The sequence below is a fragment of the Stegostoma tigrinum genome, chromosome 24, assembly GCF_030684315.1.
Source record: "Stegostoma tigrinum isolate sSteTig4 chromosome 24, sSteTig4.hap1, whole genome shotgun sequence".
NCBI classification, from domain to species: domain Eukaryota; kingdom Metazoa; phylum Chordata; class Chondrichthyes; order Orectolobiformes; family Stegostomatidae; genus Stegostoma; species Stegostoma tigrinum.
Window position 1 is genome coordinate 47,136,951 of NC_081377.1, and position 19,057 is coordinate 47,156,007.

At 45.4% G+C, this 19,057-nt stretch overlaps 1 protein-coding gene across 4 annotated transcripts in view; it reads right to left on the reverse strand.

Annotated features, from left to right (window-relative positions):
* LOC125465033 (uncharacterized protein KIAA1522 homolog) overlaps nucleotides 1-19,057 on the reverse strand; it is a 201,625-nt gene that overhangs the window by 9,882 nt on the left and 172,686 nt on the right. For 2 of the 4 annotated variants that reach the window (XM_059654422.1, XM_059654423.1), the window contains exon 7: nucleotides 14,349-14,559. The exons of 1 other annotated variant lie outside the window; for it this stretch is intronic. In XM_059654422.1, the coding sequence (XP_059510405.1) occupies nucleotides 14,349-14,559 (211 nt within the window). The remainder of the gene's footprint in view (nucleotides 1-14,348; nucleotides 14,560-19,057) is intronic. One more of the 4 variants, XM_059654424.1, reaches the window with a different exon arrangement.

Consider the following 19,057-nt stretch of genomic DNA (forward strand, 5'->3'; position numbering starts at 1 on the left):
CATTATGTCTCTCACAAATTATGGGGAATAGGAAAATGTTTTTAAAACTTCTAAGGCCACCTACATGATGGCTATTACTAGAAGCTTCTGAAAAATAACATGCTGCATTGACAATTTGGAGTTTAATCACATCGTCTATACAACAGAAAAGTAAAAGTAAACTGAGACAGGGAGGAGTGGAAAAGAGATGAAGGTGTGATTGACAAAATGATCACTGATATCTTTTAACTTTATTTAAAATGTTAATGCATTGCAAAACACGTAGCTTCAAAATCACATTAACATAATACTAGTTTCAGAACTGAAAGCCAAAAAAATGTTAAGTAGTTCAACATTCAAAACTGAATTTAAACAGCAAGAAATGCTGAAGGAGAACTATCTTCAATGAGTGAATCTGACCATTGCCCCATGACATTCAATGGCATTCTGGGGGCTACCATCGACCCAGGAATGGAACTGGAAGAGAGATCAGAGTGTCAGGAATGGGAGGGGACAGGAGGCTGTTCCGTGGGACCAAGAAGACAGAGGGAAATTTATTGAAGTGGACAGATTTATTAGGAAGAAAGAGAGGAAGGAACTATTTACATTGCCATCAAGGTCAACAATCAGGGGCAGAGCTTAATAGTAAATGATGGAAGGATTAGAGAGGCACTTTAGAGGCACTTCATCTAAATGCTCGTAGTATTCGTAGCAAAGTAGATGAATTAACAGCACAAATCATCTTGAATGGTTATGATGTGATAGACATCACAGAGACATGGTTGCAGGGAGTTCAGGGCTGGCAGTTAAACATCCAAGGATTTACAACTTATCGAAAAGACAGGGAGGTGGGCACAAGGGGCAGGGTTGCCTTGTTAGTTAAGAATGAAATTAAATCTTTGGCACTGAATGACATGGGGTCAGAAAATGTGGAGTCTGTGTGGGTAGAGTTGATGAACCACAAAGGCAAAAAAACCATAATGCGAGTTATGTACAGAACTCCTAACAGTGATCACGACCAGGGGTGCAAGATGCACCGGGAAATAAATAGGGCATGTCAGAAAGGCAAGGTCACGGTGATCATGGGGGACTTCAATATGCAGGTGGACTGGGTGAATAATGTTGCTGGTGGATCCAAAGAAAGGGAATTCATGGAATGTTTGCAGGATGGCTTTTTGGAACAGCTTGTGATGGAGCCCACAAGGGAGCAGGCTATTCTGGACTTAGTGTTATGTAATGAGCCAGACTTTATAAAAGATCCTAAAGTAAGGGAGCACTTAGGAGGCAGCCATCATAATATGGTAGAGTTCAGTCTGCAGTTTGAAAGAGAGAAGGCAAAATCGGATGTAATGGTATTACAGTTAAATAAAGGTAATTACAGGGGCCTGAGAGAGGAACAGATGAAAATCGACTGGAAGCAGAGCCTAGAGGGGAAGACAGTAGAGCAACAATGGCAGGAGTTTCTGGGTGTAATTGAGGACACAGTACAGAGGTTCATCCCAAAGAAAGATTATCCCCAGTGGGATTAGACAGCCATGGCTGACAAAGGAAGTCAGGAAATGTATCAAAGAAAAAGAGACAGCCTATAAAGTGGCCAGGAGCACTGGAAAATCAGAAAATTGGGAAGGCTACAAAAATAAACAGAGGATAACAAGGAGAGCAATAAGGAAGGAGAGGATCAAATATGAAGGTAGGCTAGCTAGTAATATTAGAAATGATAGTAAAAGTTTCTTTCAATACATAAGAAACAAACGAGAGGCAAAAGTAGACACTGGGCCGCTCCAAGTTGATGCTGGAAAGCTAGTGATGGGAGATAAGGAAACAGCTGAAGAACTTAACAAGTACTTTGCGTCAGTCTTCACAGTGGAAGATATGAGTAGTATCCCAACAATTAAGGAGAGTCGGGGGCAGAGTTGAATACGGTAGGCATTACAAAAGAGAAAGTGCTAGAAAAGCTAAAAGGTCTAAAAATTGATGAATCTCCTGGCCCCGATGGGCTACATCCTAGAGTTCTGAGGAAAGTGGCTGAGGAAATAGTGGAGGCTTTGGTCGTGATCTTTCAAAAGTCACTGGAGTCTGAGAAAGTCCCAGATGATTGGAAAATTGCTGTTGTAACCCCCCTTGTTTAAGAAAGGATCAAGACAAAAGATGGAAAATTATAGGCCGATAAGCCTAACCTCGGTTGTTGGTAAAATTCTAGAATCCATTATCAAGGATGAGATTTCTAAATTCTTGCAAGTGCAGGGTCAGATTAGAAAAAGTCAGCATGGATTTAGTAAGGGGAGGTCATGCCTGACAAACCTGTTAGAATTCTTTGAAGAGGTAACAAGCAGGTTAGACCAGGGAAACCCAGTGGATGCTATCTATCTAGACTTCCAAAAGGCCTTTGATAAGGTGCCTCACGGGAGGCTGCTGAGCAAGGTGAGGACCCATGGTGTTCGAGGAGAGCTACTGGCTTGGATTGAGGATTGGCTGTTTGATAGAAGGCAGAGAGTTGGGATAAAAGGCTCTTTTTTTGGAATGGCAACCAGTGGCAAGTGGCGTCCTGCAGGGTCAGTGTTGGGGCCACAGCTGTTCACCTTATATATTAATGATCTGGTTGAAGGGACTGGGAGCATTCTGGCGACGTTTGCCGATGATACGAAGTGGACAGGCAAGTAGCACTGAGGAGGTGGGGAGGCTGCAGAAAGATTTAGGCTGTTTAGGAGAGTGGTCCAGGAAATGGCTGATGAAATTCAACATGAGCAAATGCGAGGTTTTGCACTTTGGAAAAAAGAATACAGGCGTGGATTACTTTCTAAACGGTGAGAAAATTCGTAAAGCAGAAGTACAAAGGGATCTGGGAGTTTTGGTCCAGGATTCTCTAAAGGTTAACTTGCAGGTAGAGTCTGTGATTAAGAAAGCGAATGTAATAGAACATAGAACATAGAACAGTACAGCACAGAACAGGCCCTTCAGCCCACAATGTTGTGCCGACCATTGATCCTCATGTATGCACTCTCAAATTTCTGTGACCATATGCATGTCCAGCAGTCTCTTAAATGACCCCAATGGCCTTGCTTCCACAACTGCTGCTGGCAACGCATTCCATGCTCTCACAACTCTCTGTGTAAAGAACCCGCCTCTGACATCCCCTCTATACTTTCCACCAACCAGCTTAAAACTATGACCCCTCGTGCTAGCCTTTTCTGCCCTGGGAAATAGTCTCTGGCTATCAACTCTATCTATGCCTCTCATTATCTTGTATACCTCAATTAGGTCACCTCTCCTCCTCCTTTTCTCCAATGAAAAGAGACCAAGCTCAGTCAACCTCTCTTCATAAGATAAGCCCTCCAGTCCAGGCAGCATCCTGGTAAACCTCCTCTGAACCCTCTCCAAAGCATCCACATTTTTCCTATAATACGGTGACCAGAACTAGACGCAGTATTCCAAGTGCGGTCTAACCAAAGCTTTATAGAGCTGCAACAAGATCTCACGACTCTTAAACTCAATCCCCCTCTTAATGAAAGCCAAAACACCATATGCTTTCTTAACAACCCTGTCCACTTGGGTGGCCATTTTAAGGGATCTATGTATCTGCACACCAAGATCCCTCTGTTCCTCCACACTGCCAAGAATCCTATCCTTAATCCTGTACTCAGCTTTCAAATTCGACCTTCCAAAATGCATCACCTCACATTTATCCAGGTTGAACTCCATCTGCCACCTCTCAGCCCATCTCTGCATCCTGTCAATGTCCCGCTGCAGCCTACAACAGCCCTCTATACTGTCAACAACACCTCCGACCTTTGTGTCGTCTGCAAACTTGCTGACCCAATCCTTCAATCCCCTCATCCAAGTCATTAATAAAAATTACAAACAGTAGAGGCCCAAGGACAGAGCCCTGTGGAACCCCACTCACCACTGACTTCCAGGCAGAATATTTTCCTTCTACTACCACTCGCTGTCTTCTGTTGGCCAGCCAATTCTGTATCCAAGCAGCTAAGTTCCCCTGTATCCCATTCCTCCTGACCTTCTGAATGAGCCTACCATGGGCAACCTTATCAAATGCCTTACTGAAGTCCATATACACCACATCCACAGCTCGACCCTCATCAGCTTTTCTAGTCACATCCTCAAAAAACTCGATAAGGTTTGTGAGGCATGACCTACCCCTCACAAAGCCGTGTTGACTGTATTTGATCAAGCCATGCTCCTCTAGATGGTCATAAATCCTATCCCTCAGAATCCTTTCTAACACCTTGCAGACGACAGACGTGAGACTTACTGGTCTGTAATTGCCGGGGATTTCTCTATTTCCTTTCTTGAAGAGAGGAATTACATTTGCCCCTCTCCAGTCCTCAGGTACGACTCCAGTGGAGAGCGAGGATGCAAAGATCTTCACAAGTGGCGAAGCAATTTCATTTCTCGCTTCCCAAAGCAGCCGAGGACAAATCTGGTCCAGGCCTGGCGATTTGTCAATCTTAATGTTTGACAAAATTTTCAGCACATCAGCTTCCTCTATCTCTATTCATTCCAGCATGCACACCTGCTCTTCAAAGGTTTCATTCACTACAAAGTTCGTTTCTTTCGTAAAGACAGAAGCAAAAAACTCATTAAGGGCTTCCCCTACCTCCTCAGACTCCACACACAAGTTCCCTATGCTATCCCTGATCGGCCCTACTCTTTCTTTGACCATTCTCTTATTCCTCACATAAGTGTAAAATGCCTTTGTGTTTTCCCTGATTCCTTCTGGCAAGCCTTTCTCGTGCCCCCTCCTGGCTCTCCTCAGACCTTTTTTGAGCTCCTTCCTTGCCTGCGAGTAATCCTCTCTAGCTGATCTTGACCCTAGCTTCCTCCACCTTATGTAAGCTACCTTCTTCCTTTTCACAAGAAGCTCCACCGCTCTCATCATCCAAGGTTCCTTTATCTTACCCCTTCTTGCCTGTCTCAGAGGAACATATTTACTCATCACTCGCAACAACTGTTCCTTAAACAGTCTCCACATGTCTATAGTTCCCTTACCATGGAACAATTGCTCCCAGTCCATGCTTCCTAACTCGTGTCTAATCACATCAGTTTCCTCTTCCCCAATTAAATATCCTCCCATTTTGCCTAATCCTCTCCTTCTCCATAGCTATGTAGAATGTGAGGCAGTTATGGTCACTATCACCAAAATGCTCTCCCACCACAAGATCTGATACCTGCCCCGGCTCGTTTCCGAGCACCAAGTCTAGAATGGCCTCTTCCTTCGTCGGCCTGTCAACGTACTGCGTTAGGAAACCCTCCTGAACACACCTTACAAATACAGCTCCATTCAAATCTTCTGCTCGAAGCAGGTAATGTTGTCGTTTATCTCAAGAGGGTTAGAATATAAAAGCAGCAATGTGCTTCTGAGACTTTATAAAGCTCTAGTTAGGCCCTATTTAGAATACTGTGTCCAATTTTGGGCCCCACACCTCAGGAAAGACATACTGGCACCGGACCGTGTTCAGTGGAGATTCATACAGATGATCCCTGGAATGGTAGGTTTAACGTACGATGAACAGCTGAGGATCCTGAGATTGTATTATTAGAGTTTAGAAGGTTGAGGGGAGATCTAATAGAAACATACGAGATAATGTATGGCTTAGAAAGGGTGGACGCTGGGAAGTTGTTTCCGTTAGGCAGCGAGACTAGGACCTGTGGGCACAGCCTTAGAATTAAAGGGGATAAATTTATAACAGAAATGAGGAGACATTTCTTCAGCCAGAGTGTGGTGGGCCTGTGGAATTCATTGCCACGGAGCACAGGGGAGGCCGGGACGTTAAATGTCTTCATGGCAGAGATCGATAATTTCTTGATCTTGCAAGGAATCAAGGGCTACGGGGAGAGTGCAGGGAAGTGGTGTTGAAATGCCCATCAGCCATGATTAAATGGCGGAGTGGACTCGATGGGCCAAATGGCCTTACTTCCACTCCTATGTCTTATGGTCTTATGGTCTTATAGGAGTTGAAGACTCCTTACATGTGTTTAGGATATTGCAACGTTGAGAAATCAGTCAACAGCTGTCACACAAGGAAGTGATAATTCATGATCAGAGAGTCTGTTTGTGTTGATGAATGGCCAGAACACTATGGTCCCGTTCATTCCCCTCTCTCACAAAGTCGTGCTGCGAGATATTTTGTCTTAATTCCCCAGCCTCAGGAACAGCAGGGAACTCAGATAAACAACCAAAAGTGAAAGACTGCAGGTACTTGAAATGAGAAATAAAATCACAAAATGCTGAAAATACTCAGCAGCCCTGGCAGTGCCTGAGACAAAAAGTCGATGGAACATTTGAAATCAATGACGTTTCAGCAGAATGGAGATATTAACTCAGTTCTCTTAATTACTGCCACCAGAACAATGCAGTGTTTTACCAGTTTCTTTTTTAAAACCCTGAGTTGACACCTCATTCAAGCCTCTGATAGTGCAGTGATTCCTTGTTGTTGTATTAGTTAAAGGAGAGGAGATCAGGAAGCTGCTACCTGGAAAAAAAAAGTGATACAGGCAGAAAACCAAAATCCACTGAAAGACAGCATGGCTATGAGCTTGAAATGTTGGAAGAGATTACTTTCCGAAAGAGAGTTCAAGCTAGCACAACTTAAAAAAAACTAATTGGTCTTCTCTTGTACTCACTGATTGCATTACAGTAGAATCTCTCCATAAAGTAGATCCAGTCCTGCCCCTTTCAAAACAAATACTTTGCAATTGTCTTTAGCAAAGAGGAGCCTGCTGCTTTTGAGAGGAGGAAACCATCAATAGAAAGGTTTAAAATTAATAAGGCAGTAGTCTTGGATAGATTGTCGACATTTCGCATTGACAAGGCACCAAGACCAGATGAGTTGCATCCAAGGATTGTGAAGGAAGTGGGGGTAGCAATTTCAGAGGCATTGGTTTGGTTTGGTTTGATTTGATTTATTGCCTTGTGTACCTAAGTACAGTGAAAAGCTTTGTTTACAAGCAGTACAGGCAAATCATAGTAAGTCAGGACACACATATCAAAAGGGTGAAAAAATCTTAGACAGAGGCATACAGGTTACATTGCACAGGGCATTACTTGAGGTATTATTATTATAACCAGACACATTATTTTAGGTCACAGAATCCATTAATCCGTCTGATTACGGCCAGGAAGAAGCTGTTCCTGAACTTGCTGGTGCGTGTGTTCAGGCTTCTGTATCTACTGCCTGGTGGGAGAGGTTGTAGGGCAGCATGGTGGCTCAGTGGTCAGCACTGCTGCCTCACAGCACCAGGGACCCAGGTTCGACTCTAGGCTCGGACAAGTGTCTGTGTGGAGTTTGCACATTCGCCCCGTGTCTACATGGGTTTCCTCCGGGTGATCCGGTTTCCTCCCACACCCTAAAGGTGTGCACGGTGGGTGGATTGGTCATGGGAAATTGCCCATAGTGCCCAAGGATGTTTGGGTTAGACACAGGAAATTAGGGGTATGAGTCTGAACAGGATGCTCTTCAGAGGGGCAGTGTGGGCTTGTTGGGCCGATCAACCTGTTTTCACACTGTCGGGATTCTGAGCTGTATGAGATTATCACCAGGGTGCGATGGATCTTTGATGATGTTGGCAGCCTTTCTACAACAACGAGATGTGTAAATCGAGTCCATGGATGGAAGGCTGGCTTCCGTGATAGTCTGGGCTGTGCACACAGCCTTCTGAAGTTTCTAACGGTCCTGGGCAGAGCAGTTACTGTGCCAGGCCATTATGCACCCGGACAGCATGTTTTCAACGGTGCATCTGTAGAAGTTGGTGAGCGTTCTTATGGGCATGCCAAATTTCCTGAGCTACCTGAGGAACATGAGGTATTGTTGTGCTTTCGCCACTGTTGCATCTACGTGGGAAGTCCAGGCCAGGTCAGGTCATTGCTTATTGTCACTCTGAGGAACTTAACACTCCCCAGCCTCTAACCTCGTTCTGTTGACCTCTTCCTTTCTTTCTGAAGTCAATGATCAGTTCTTTAGTTTTGCTCACATTGAGAGAAAGGTTCTTCTTATTGCACCACATCAGGTAGCCCTCTATTTCCTGCCTGCATTCTGAACTGTAATTGTTAGAAATCTGCCCTATCACGGTGGTGTCATCAGCATTCAATCGGAATTTGGCAACCAGCAGGTTCAGTCATGGGTGCACAGGGAGTACAGCAGGGAGCTGACGACACATCCCTTGGAGGGGGGGGCTCCGGTGTTGAGTGTTATTGTGAAGGAAGTACCAGAAGACTGGAGAATTGCAAACAATATGGCCTTGTTCAAGAAAGGATGCAAGGATGGTCCCAGCATTGGTGGTAGGGAAACTTCCAGAAGTAGTTATTCTGGATAAGGTTAATAGTCATATAGGAAAAGGTGGGATGATTTGGAAAATTCAACACTAACTAACTTGCTGCAGTGTTTTGAAGAAATAACAGAAAAGGTTGATGAGGAAAATGCTACTGATGTGTTATACTTGCATTTTGAGAAAGTGCTTGATACAGTGCCATACAATAAACTTGTGAGGATTAAATGTAGGTCACGAAATAAAATGGACAGTGGCAACATGGGCACAAAATTGGCTGTGTGCAAGGAAACAGAAGGTTAATGGATGTCTTCTGGGCTAGAGGAAGGTTTGTTGTGGAGTTCCCCACGGGTTGGGTTTGGGACCCTTGCTTTTCTTCATTTATATTAATGATCTGATTCTTGCTCTGCAGAGAACAATTTCAAAGTTTGTTGTGTTTCTGTAGTGTAGTGGTTTTCACCTTCTTTTGACAAGCGAAAGGTCCCCGGTTCAGAACCGGGCAGAAACAGTGGTGATCTTTATCCCACTGAGGCAAGGAAAGGAACTTTGTATGACAAGAAATATAGAACACCCAGCCAAGAGGAAGAAGGAAGCTTACTTAAGGTTGAGGAAGCAAGGTTCATACAGAGCTCTAGAGGTCTACAAGGTAGCCAGGAAGGACCTGAAGAATGGACTTAAGAGAGGTACAAGGGGGTATGAGAAAACCTTGGCGAGTAGGATCAAGGAAAACCCCAAGGCATTCTATGCTAATGTGAGGAACAAGAGGGTGGCCAGAGTGAGGGTATGGCCAATCAGGGATAGTGGGGGAACTTGTGCACAGAGTCAGAGGAGGTCCTTAATGAATACTTTGTTTCAGTATTCACCAGTGACAGGTATCATGACAATTGTGAGAATAAGAGAAAACAGACAGATTATACCCAAGGTTTCCACAGGAAGCGAGGGAAGAGATTGCTGCCCCTTTGGCAATGATATTTGGGCCCTCACTGTCCGCTGGAGCAGTACCAGATGATTGGAAGGTGGCAAATGTCATTCGCTGGTTCAAGAAAGGGAACAGGGATAATCCTGGAAATTACAGACCAGTCAGTCATACTTCTGTGATGGGCAAATTATTGGAGAGGATTCTAAGAGATAGTATTTATGATTATTTGTAATAGCACAGTTTGATTAGAAATAATCAGCATGGCTTTGAGTGGGGCAGGTGATGCCTCACAAACCTTACTGAATTCTTTGAGGATATAACAAAACACATTGATGAAGGCAGAGCAGTGGATGTGGTGTATATGGATTTTAGCAAGGCATTCGATAATGTTCCAATGGTAGGCTCATTCAGAAAGGAAGGAGTCATGGGATTCAGGGAAATTTAGCTGTCTGAATACAAAACTGGCTGTCCAACAGAAGACAGAGGGTGGTAGTAGATGGAAAGCATTCAGCCTGGAGCTCGGTGACCAGTGGTATTTCGCAGGGATCAGTTCTGGGACCTCTGCTCTTTGTGATCCTTATAAATGACTTGGATGAGGAAGTGGAAGGATGGGTTAGTAAGTTTGCCAAAGACACGAAGGCTGGTGGAGTTGTGGATAGTGTGGAAGGCTGCTGTAGGTGGTAACGGGACATTGACAGGATGCAGAGCTGGGCAAAAAAGTGGCAGATGGAATTCAACCCAGAAAAGTATGAAGTGATTCATTTTGAAAGGTCAAATTTGAACGCAGAATACAGCATAATGGCAGGATTCTCAGCAGTGTGGAGGAACAGAGGGATCTAGGGGTCCACGTCCATAGATCCCTCAAAGTTGCTACCCAAGTTGACAGGGTTGTAAAGAAGGCGTATGGTGTGTTGGCTTTCAATGGCAGGGGAAGTGAGTTTAAAAGCCAAATATTGTGTTCAGTTCTGGTCGCCTCATTATAGGGAGGATGTGGAAGCTTTAGAGAGGGTGCAGAGGAGATTTATCAGGATGCTGCCTGGACTGGAGGGCAGGTTGTCCAAGGCAAGGGTAAAGGAGCTAGGGCTTTTTTTGTTGGAGCGAAGAAGGATGAGAGGTGACTTGATAGAGGTTCACGAGATGATGACAGGCATAGATAGAGTGGACAGAGACTTTTCCCCAGGGCGAGAATGACTATTATGCAAGGACATAATTTTAAGGTGATTAGAGGAAGATATAGGAGAGATGTCAGGCGTAGGTTCTCCACACAGAGAGTGGCGGATGCATGGAATGTGCTGCCGGCAGTGGTAGTGGAGTCAGATACTTTAGGGACATTTAAGCGAATCTTGGATAGGCACATGGAGGATAGTAACATGTAGGGTCTACAGGTTAGTTTGATCTTAGTTGGATAATAGGTCGGCACAACATCGTGGGCTGAAAGGGCCTCTACTGTGCTGTAGTGTTCTATGTTCTAGATGGCACGAAACTTGGAAGAATTATAAACCAGGACGACAGGCTGGAACCCCAGGGAGCATCAAGAAGTTGATGGAGTGGGCAGATAGGTAACAGATAAAGTTCAATACAGAGAAATGTGAGGTGATGCATTTTGTTAGGAACAACATTTGAAAGAAAATACAAAGTAAGGTGTACAGCAGCAGACGTAACTGGGTGCATACATGCACAGATCATTACGGTTGCAGGACAGGTGCAGTAAGCAGTTAAAGCATATTGTGTGTTTGGATTTTCTTTGGAGGTTGGTGGGGGCATATGCGAGGATGAGGGGGATTCTGTTTTGGTTATTATCGCGAATAGCGGGTGTGAGGGATGAACACCTCCCAGTCGCAAAACATTCCAATTCCCCTCCCCCACTCCTCCAACAACATGTCCATCCTGGGCCTCCTGCATTGCCACAATGACGCCACTCGAAAGAGGCAGGAACAGCAACTCATATTCCGCTTGGGAACGCTGCGGCCCAAGGGTATCAATGTGGACTTCACAAGCTTCAAAATCTCCCCTCCCCCGACCACATGCCAAAACCAGCCCAGCTAGTCCCCGCCTCCCTAACCATTCCTCCCACCTCAAGCCCCAACCCCATCCCCTACCCACTAACCTCATCCCAGCCCCCCGACCTGTCCGTCCTCCCTGGACTGACCTATCCCCTCCCTAAGTCCTCACCTACATTCACCTTCACTGGCTCTAACCCCGCCTCTTTGACCTGTCTGTCTCCTCTCACCCTATCTTCTCCTTTATTCATCGTCTATCCGCCTCCCCCATCTTCCTATTTATTTCAGAATCCCCTTCCCCTCCCCCATTTCTGAAGAAGGGTCCCAACCCGAAACGTCAAGCTTTCTTGGTCCTCTGATGCTGCTGGGCCTGCTGTGTTCATCCAGCTTCACACTGTGTTATCTCTAAAGCATATTGTGTTTTTGGTTTTATTAATGGGGCATATATCTCAAGAGCAGTGAGGTGATGTTGAACTTGTACAAGATGCATAGGATCCACAGTGACTTGGCCGTGTGGAGATTCAGAATTGGCTTGCTCATAGAAGGCAGAGGGTAGTGGTGGAAAGGTGTGTTTCAGGCTGGAGGTCAGTGGTTCAGTGGTGTTCTGCAGAAATCTGTACAGGGACCTCTGCTGTTTGTGATATATGTATGACTTGAATGAAAATGTGGATGGGTGGGTCAGTAAGTTTGCCGACAATACAAAAATCATTGGAGTTGTGGATGGTGTAGAAAGTTGTCAAAGGATATTGATCAGTTGCAGATATAGGTGGAGAAATAGCAGATGCAGTTTAATCTGGGTAAGTGTAAGCTGCTGCATTTTGGAAGATCAAATGTTGAGGAAAAGTATACAGTAAATGGCAGGACCTTGACCAGCATTTTTGTACAGAGTGATCTTGGGGCTCAAGTCCATAGCTCCCTGAAAGTGGCCACACAGGTAGATAGGGTGGTAAAGGAGGTATATGGCATGCTTGTCTCTATTGGTCAGAGAATTGAACACAGAGTCAGAATGTCATGTTGCGGCTTTAAAACACTTTGGTCAGGCCACACTTAAGAGTTTTCCATTCAATTCTGGTCACCACATTACAGGAAGGATGTAGAGGCTTTGGACAGGGTGCAGATGAGGTTTACCAGGATGCTGCCTGGCTTAGACAGTGTGAGCCATAAGGAGAGACATGAAAAACCCTTTCCTCTGGAGCAGCAGAGGCTGGAGGGAAGACTTGATAGAAGTCTATAAACAATGAGATGTATAGATAGAGTTGACGGTCAAAATCTTTTTCCCCGAGTTGAAATGTCCAAAAATAGGAGGCATGCATTTAAGGGGAGAGGAGCTAAGTTCAAAGGAGATGCGACAATAGGTGCTGGAGTAGGCCATTCAGCCCTTCGAGCCAGCACCACCATTCATTATGATCATGGCTGATCATCCACAATCAGTATCCTGTTCCTGCCTTATCCCATAACCCTTGATTCCACTATCTTTAAGAGCTCTGTCTATCTCTTTCTTGAAAGCATCCAGAGAGTTGGCCTCCACTGCCTTCTGGGGCAGAGCATTCCATATATCCACCACTCTCTGGGTGAAGAAGTTTTTCCTCAACTCTGTTCTAAATGGCCTACGCCTTATTTTTAAACTGTGTCCTCTGGTCCTGGACTCACCCATCAGCGGAAACATGCTTCCTGCCTCCACAGTGTCCAATCCCTTAATAATCTTATACGCCTCAATCAGATCCCCTCTCATCCTTCTAAACTCAAGAGTATACAAGCCCAGTTGCTCCAATCTTTCAACATATGATAGTCCCGCCATTCCAGGAATTGATCTTGTGAACCTATGCTGCACTCCCTCAATAGCAAGAACGTCCTTCCTCAAATTGGGAGACCAAAACTGCACACAACACTCCAGGTGCAGTCTCACCAGGGCCCTGTACAGCTGCAGAATGACCTCTTTGCTCCTATACTCAATTCCTCTTGAGATGAAGGCCAGCATGCTATTAGCTTTCTTCACTACCTGCTGTACCTGCATGCGTGCTTTCATTGACTGATGTACAAGAACACCTAGATCTCGTTGTGCTTTCCCTTTACCTAACTTGACTCCATTTAGATAGTAATCTGCCTTCCTGTTCTTGCCACCAAAGTGGATAACCTCACACTTATCCACATTAAACTGCATCTGCCATGCATCCGTCCACTCACCTAGCCCGTCCAAGTCACCCTGTATTCTAATAACATCCTCCTCACATTTCACACTGCCACCCAACTTTGTGTCATCAGCAAATTTGCTAATATTACTTCTCATGCCTTCGTCTAGATCATTAATATATATCGTAAGCAGCTGCGGTCCCAGCACCGAACCTTGTGGTACCCCACTGGTCACTGCCTGCCATTCCGAAAGGGATCCGTTTATCACTGCTCTTTGCTTCCTGTCAGCCAGCCAATTTTCAGTCCAACTCAGTATTTTGCCCCCAATACCATGTGCCCTAATTTTGTTCACCAATCTCCTATGCGGGACTTTATCAAAGGCTTTCTGAAAGTCCAGGTACACTATATCCACTGGCTTTCCCTTATCCATCTTCATAGATACATCCTCAAAAAATTCCAGAAGATTCGTCAAGCATGATTTCCCCTTCGTAAATCCATGCTGACTCTGACCTAATCTGTAACTGCTATCCAAATGAGTCGTAATTTCATCTTTTATAATTGACTCTAGCATCTTTCCCACCACTCACGTCAGGCTAAACGGTCTGTAATTTCCTGTTTTCTCTCTCCCTCCTTTCTTGAAAAGTGGGACAACATCAGCCACCCCCCAATCCGCAGGAACTGATCCTGAATCTATAGAACCTTGGAAAATAATTACCAATGTGTCCACGATTTCTAGAGCCACCTCCTTAAGTACCCTGGGATGCAGACCATCAGGTCCCGAGGACTTATCAGCCTTCAGACCTAACAGTCTATCCAACACCATTTCCTGCCTAATATAAATTCCCTTCATTTCGTCCATTACCCTCAGTCCTTCAGCCACTACTGCATCTGGGAGATTGCTTGTGTCTTCCCTAGTGAAGACAGATCCAAAGTACCTATTCAACTCATCTGCCATTTCCTTGCTCCCCATAATAAATTCACCCGTTTCTGACTTCAAGGGCCCAATTTTAGTCGTAACCATTTTTTTTATTTTTACATACCTTTCTTCTGCTTTCCTTTCTTCTGTACTGAGTGTATTTCCTACCTTTTTCCCGTTTAGTGTTGGTGCGACTGTCTGTCTCATGGTTTGCTGGGTCTCTTCTGTGAGTTTGTTGTCTTTCAGTGTTGTTTCTAACGCTGCTGAGAAATCTTTCTTGTCCGCATCCCGGAAGTTGTAATTTAATCCTCTTACTAAGACGGCTTTTTCAGTGTCTGTTAATGGTCGGTCAGATAAGTTCTTTTATTCATGCTTCTGTGCTGTCTGTGTTGTTATTTTGTGTGAGTTTGTCTAGTTTTTTCTGCAGGTCTGCAGAATTATTTTACTCTTACTCTAAGGATCACACAATTGAAAAATTCCAAACCTTCATAACTATTTGGTAAATGTCAGCATTAACCATTAAAACATTAACTGAATTAAATTTTATCTTGTAATTCTTTGTCCTGTTAAGTAAACCTGTGACTAATTATGAGTAACTTGTTGCTTTTCACTTCACATTATCTTTTCCCATCTTTGTTCAACTAGACCCACCCAAAAATTCCTCTCTGGTTACTTGCTTTAACTTGTTAACTTTTGTGCAATTATTTAGACACAACTATCAATGGGAACAGCAGTTTTAGGAGAACATGGTTACCAGTGAAGAGAACAAGGTAGCTCGGAGGCTATTTTTCTGTTTACATTTTTCTCAAACAGTGTTTACTCTCTCATAGTACAAATGACTAACAGTGCTCTGGTTACCATGAGATAGTACGAACTGCCGATGCTGGAGAATCTGAGATAACAAGGTGTAGAGCTGGATGAACACAGCAGATCAAGCAGCATCAGAGGAGCAGGAAAGCCAACGTTTCAGGCCTAGGCCCTTCTTCAGAAATGGGAAAAGGGAAGGAAGTTCTGAAATAAATGGGGGGGGGGGGGAGATAGAAGGTGATTGGATGAGAAGATAGGTGGAGAGGAGACAAACAGGTCAAAGAGGCGGGGATGGAGCCAGTAAAGGTGTGTGTAGTTGGGGAGAAAGGGGAGGGGATAGGTCTGTCCAGGGAGGATGGACAGGTCAAGGGGGCGAGATGAGGCTAGTCGGTCAGAGATGGGGGTGGGGCTTGAGGTGGGAGGAGGGGATAGGTGGGAGGAAGGACAGGTGGGGAGGCGGGGACAAGCTGTGTCAGTTTAGGGTTGCGGTGGGGGAAGGGGAGATTTTAATGCTGGTCAAGTCCACATTGATACCATTGGGCTGCAGGGTTCCCAAGCGAAATATGAGAAGCTGTTCGTGCAACCCAAAGGTTGCAAACAGATGTCCTCTTTTTTCAAGGACCGCAACCTCCCCCAGACATCAGTGGTCCAGAACGCCCTCGAGCATGTCGCCTGTATTTCCCGTGACTCATCCCTCACACACCCCCCAACAATAATAACCAAACAGAATTCCCCTCTTCCTCACATACCACCCCACCAAACTCCAGACCCAATGCATCATCCTCCGACATTTCCGACATCTGCAATCCGACCCCACCACCAAAGACATTCTTCCCTCCCCACCCTTATCTGCGTTCCAGAGGGACCACTCTCTCCGTGACTCCCTTGTCCGCTCCACACTCCCCTCCAGCCCCACCACACCCGGCACTTTTCCCTGCAACCGCAGGAAGTGCTACACCTGCCCCTGCACCTCCTCTCTCACCCCATCCCAGGCCCTAAGAAGACTTTCCACACCAAGCAGATGTTCACTTGCACATCTGCTAATGTGGTATACTGCATCCGCTGTACCCGTTGTGGCCTCCTCTACATTGGGGAAACCAAGCGGAGGCTTGGGGACTGCTTTGCAAAACACCTACGCTTGGTTCGCACCAAACAACTGCACCTCCCAGTCGCGAAACATTTCGACTCCCCTCCCATTCCTTAGATGACCTGTCCATCCTGGGCCTCCTGCAGTGCCAAAATGATGCTACCCGATGGTTGCAGGAACCGCATCTCATATTCCACTTGGGAATCCTGCAGCCCAATGGTATCAATGTGGATGTCACAAGTTGAAAATCTCGTCTCCCCCCACCGCATCCCAAAACCAACCCAGCTCGTCCCTGCCTCCCTAACCTGTCCTTCCTCCCACCTCAAGCCGCACCTCCATCGCCTACCTACTAACCTCTTCCCAACCCTTTGACCTGTCCGTCCTCCCTGGACTGACCTATCCCCTCCCTACCTCCCCACCTACACTCACCTTTACTGGCTCCATCCCCACCTCTTTGACCTGTCTGTCTCCTCTCCACCTATCTTCTCCTTTATCCATCTTCTATCCGCCTCTGCTCCCCCCCTCTCTATTTATTTCAGAACCCCCTTCCCCAACCTGCCCCCCCCCCCCAATTTCTGAAGAAGGGTCTAGGCCCGAAATGTCAGCTTTTCTCCTCCTCTGATGCTGCTTGGCCTGCTGTGTTCATCCAGCTCTACACCTTGTTATCTATGGTTACCATGTTGCCATTTTATACATAGTTCCTGCTGATTGGCATTCTAACACTTGAACAGCAACTTTTCCTCCAAATTCTAGAACAGTTTAGCCCATTAACTATTTAACAAATATCCACATTCCCTGATGATAATGCTAGAATTAGAAACACATTCATGAACAAAAGACATACTGCAGATACAAGTCTGGCAAGAGATCAGAGATTCATTTAAAGATGGAGCACTGTAACTTATTGAAGCAGGGCAATTTGGAGATAGATTATATGCTGACAACACCTCCTCCTTTTCTATATTGACGTGCTCCAGAATGTCAACATATATCTCCCAAGACTCATCATCCACCATCTGCTTCTCCTTTGTGAATACCGATGCAAAATGTTTGTTAAGGACCTCACCTACTTCATCTGGCTCTATGCACAAATTCTCCCCTTTGTCCTTGACTGGACCTATCTATTCCCTAGCTACCCTCTTGCATCTTGTGGCACACTGGCTCAGTGATTAGCACTGGTGTCTCACAGCACCAGGATCCTTGGATCGATTCCACCCTTGGGTGACTATCTGTATAGAGTTTGTATGTTCCCCCATGTCCGCGTGGGTTTCCTCTGGGTACTCCGGTTTCCTCCCACAGCCTAAAGATGTGCAGCCTAGGTGGATCGGCCATAAGAAATGCAGGGTTAGAGGGTAGGGGGTGGGTCTGGATGGGAGGGTCGGTGTGGACTCGATGGGCAAATGGCCTGCTTCCACACTGTAGGGATTCTATGATCAAGAAATGCTTGTTTGGAAATAGTATTTCTGCCTCTTTCAATATCCGTTCCTCTTACCCTAACCCATAAACTAATTGATGGAGTCAATTAATTCCTTTTAAAGATAGTAATGAAAACAGACATTGCTGGAAAAGCTCAGTGGATCTGGCAGCATTTGTGGAGAGAGATCAGACAGTTAACATTTTGGGTCATGTGACCCTTTGTCAGAACATCAGTTCTGAGGAAGGGTCGCGCAACCTGAAACATTAACTCTGATTTATCTCCAGAAATGCTGCCAGATCTGCTGAGCTTTTCCAGCAACTTCGGTTTTTGTTTCTGATTTAAAGCATCCGCAGTTCCTTCAGTTTTCTTTTTAATATGGTACCCAGCTAACTGGATGGAGGGCAAAGGGAACCTTAGATATTTATATTCAAGTGGTTTATAGAACATAGAACATAGAACATAGAACAGTACAGCACAGAACAGGCCCTTCAGCCCACAATGTTGTGCCGACCATTGATCCTCATGTATGCACTCTCAAATTTCTGTGACCATATACATGTCCAGCAGTCTCTTAAATGACCCCAATGACCTTGCTTCCACAACTGCTGCTGGCAACGCATTCCATGCTCTCACAACTCTCTGCGTAAAGAACCTGCCTCTGACATCCCCTCGATACTTTCCACCAACCAGCTTAAAACTATGACCCCTCGTGCTAGCCATTTCTGCCCTGGGAAATAGTCTCTGGCTATCAACTCTATCTATGCCTCTCATTATCTTGTATACCTCAATTAGGTCCCCTCTCCTCCTCCTTTTCTCCAATGAAAAGAGACCGAGCTCAGTCAACCTCTCTTCATAAGATAAGCCCTCCAGTCCAGGCAGCATCCTGGTAAACCTCCTCTGAACCCTCTCCAAAGCATCCACATCTTTCCTATAATAGGGCGCCCAGAACTGGACGCAGTATTCCAAGTGCGGTCTAACCAAAGTTTTATAGAGCTGCAACAAGATCTCACGACTCTTAAACTCAATCCCCCTGTTAATGAAAGCCAAAACACCATATGCTTTCTTAACAACCCTGTCCACTTGGGTGGCCATTTTAAGGGATCTATGTATCTGCACACCAAGATCCCTCTGTTCCTCCACGCTGCCAAGAATCCTATCCTTAATCCTGTACTCAGCTTTCAAATTCGACCTTCCAAAATGCATCACCTCGCATTTATCCAGGTTGAACTCCATCTGCCACCTCTCAGCCCATCTCTGCATCCTGTCAATGTCCCGCTGCAGCCTACAACAGCCCTCTACACTGTCAACGACACCTCCGACCTTTGTGTCGTCTGCAAACTTGCTGACCCATCCTTCAATTCCCTCGTCCAAGTCATTAATAAAAATTACAAACAGTAGAGGCCCAAGGACAGAGCCCTGTGGAACTCCACTCACCACTGACTTCCAGGCAGAATATTTTCCTTCTACTACCACTCGCTGTCTTCTGTTGGCCAGCCAATTCTGTATCCAAGATAATAAAATG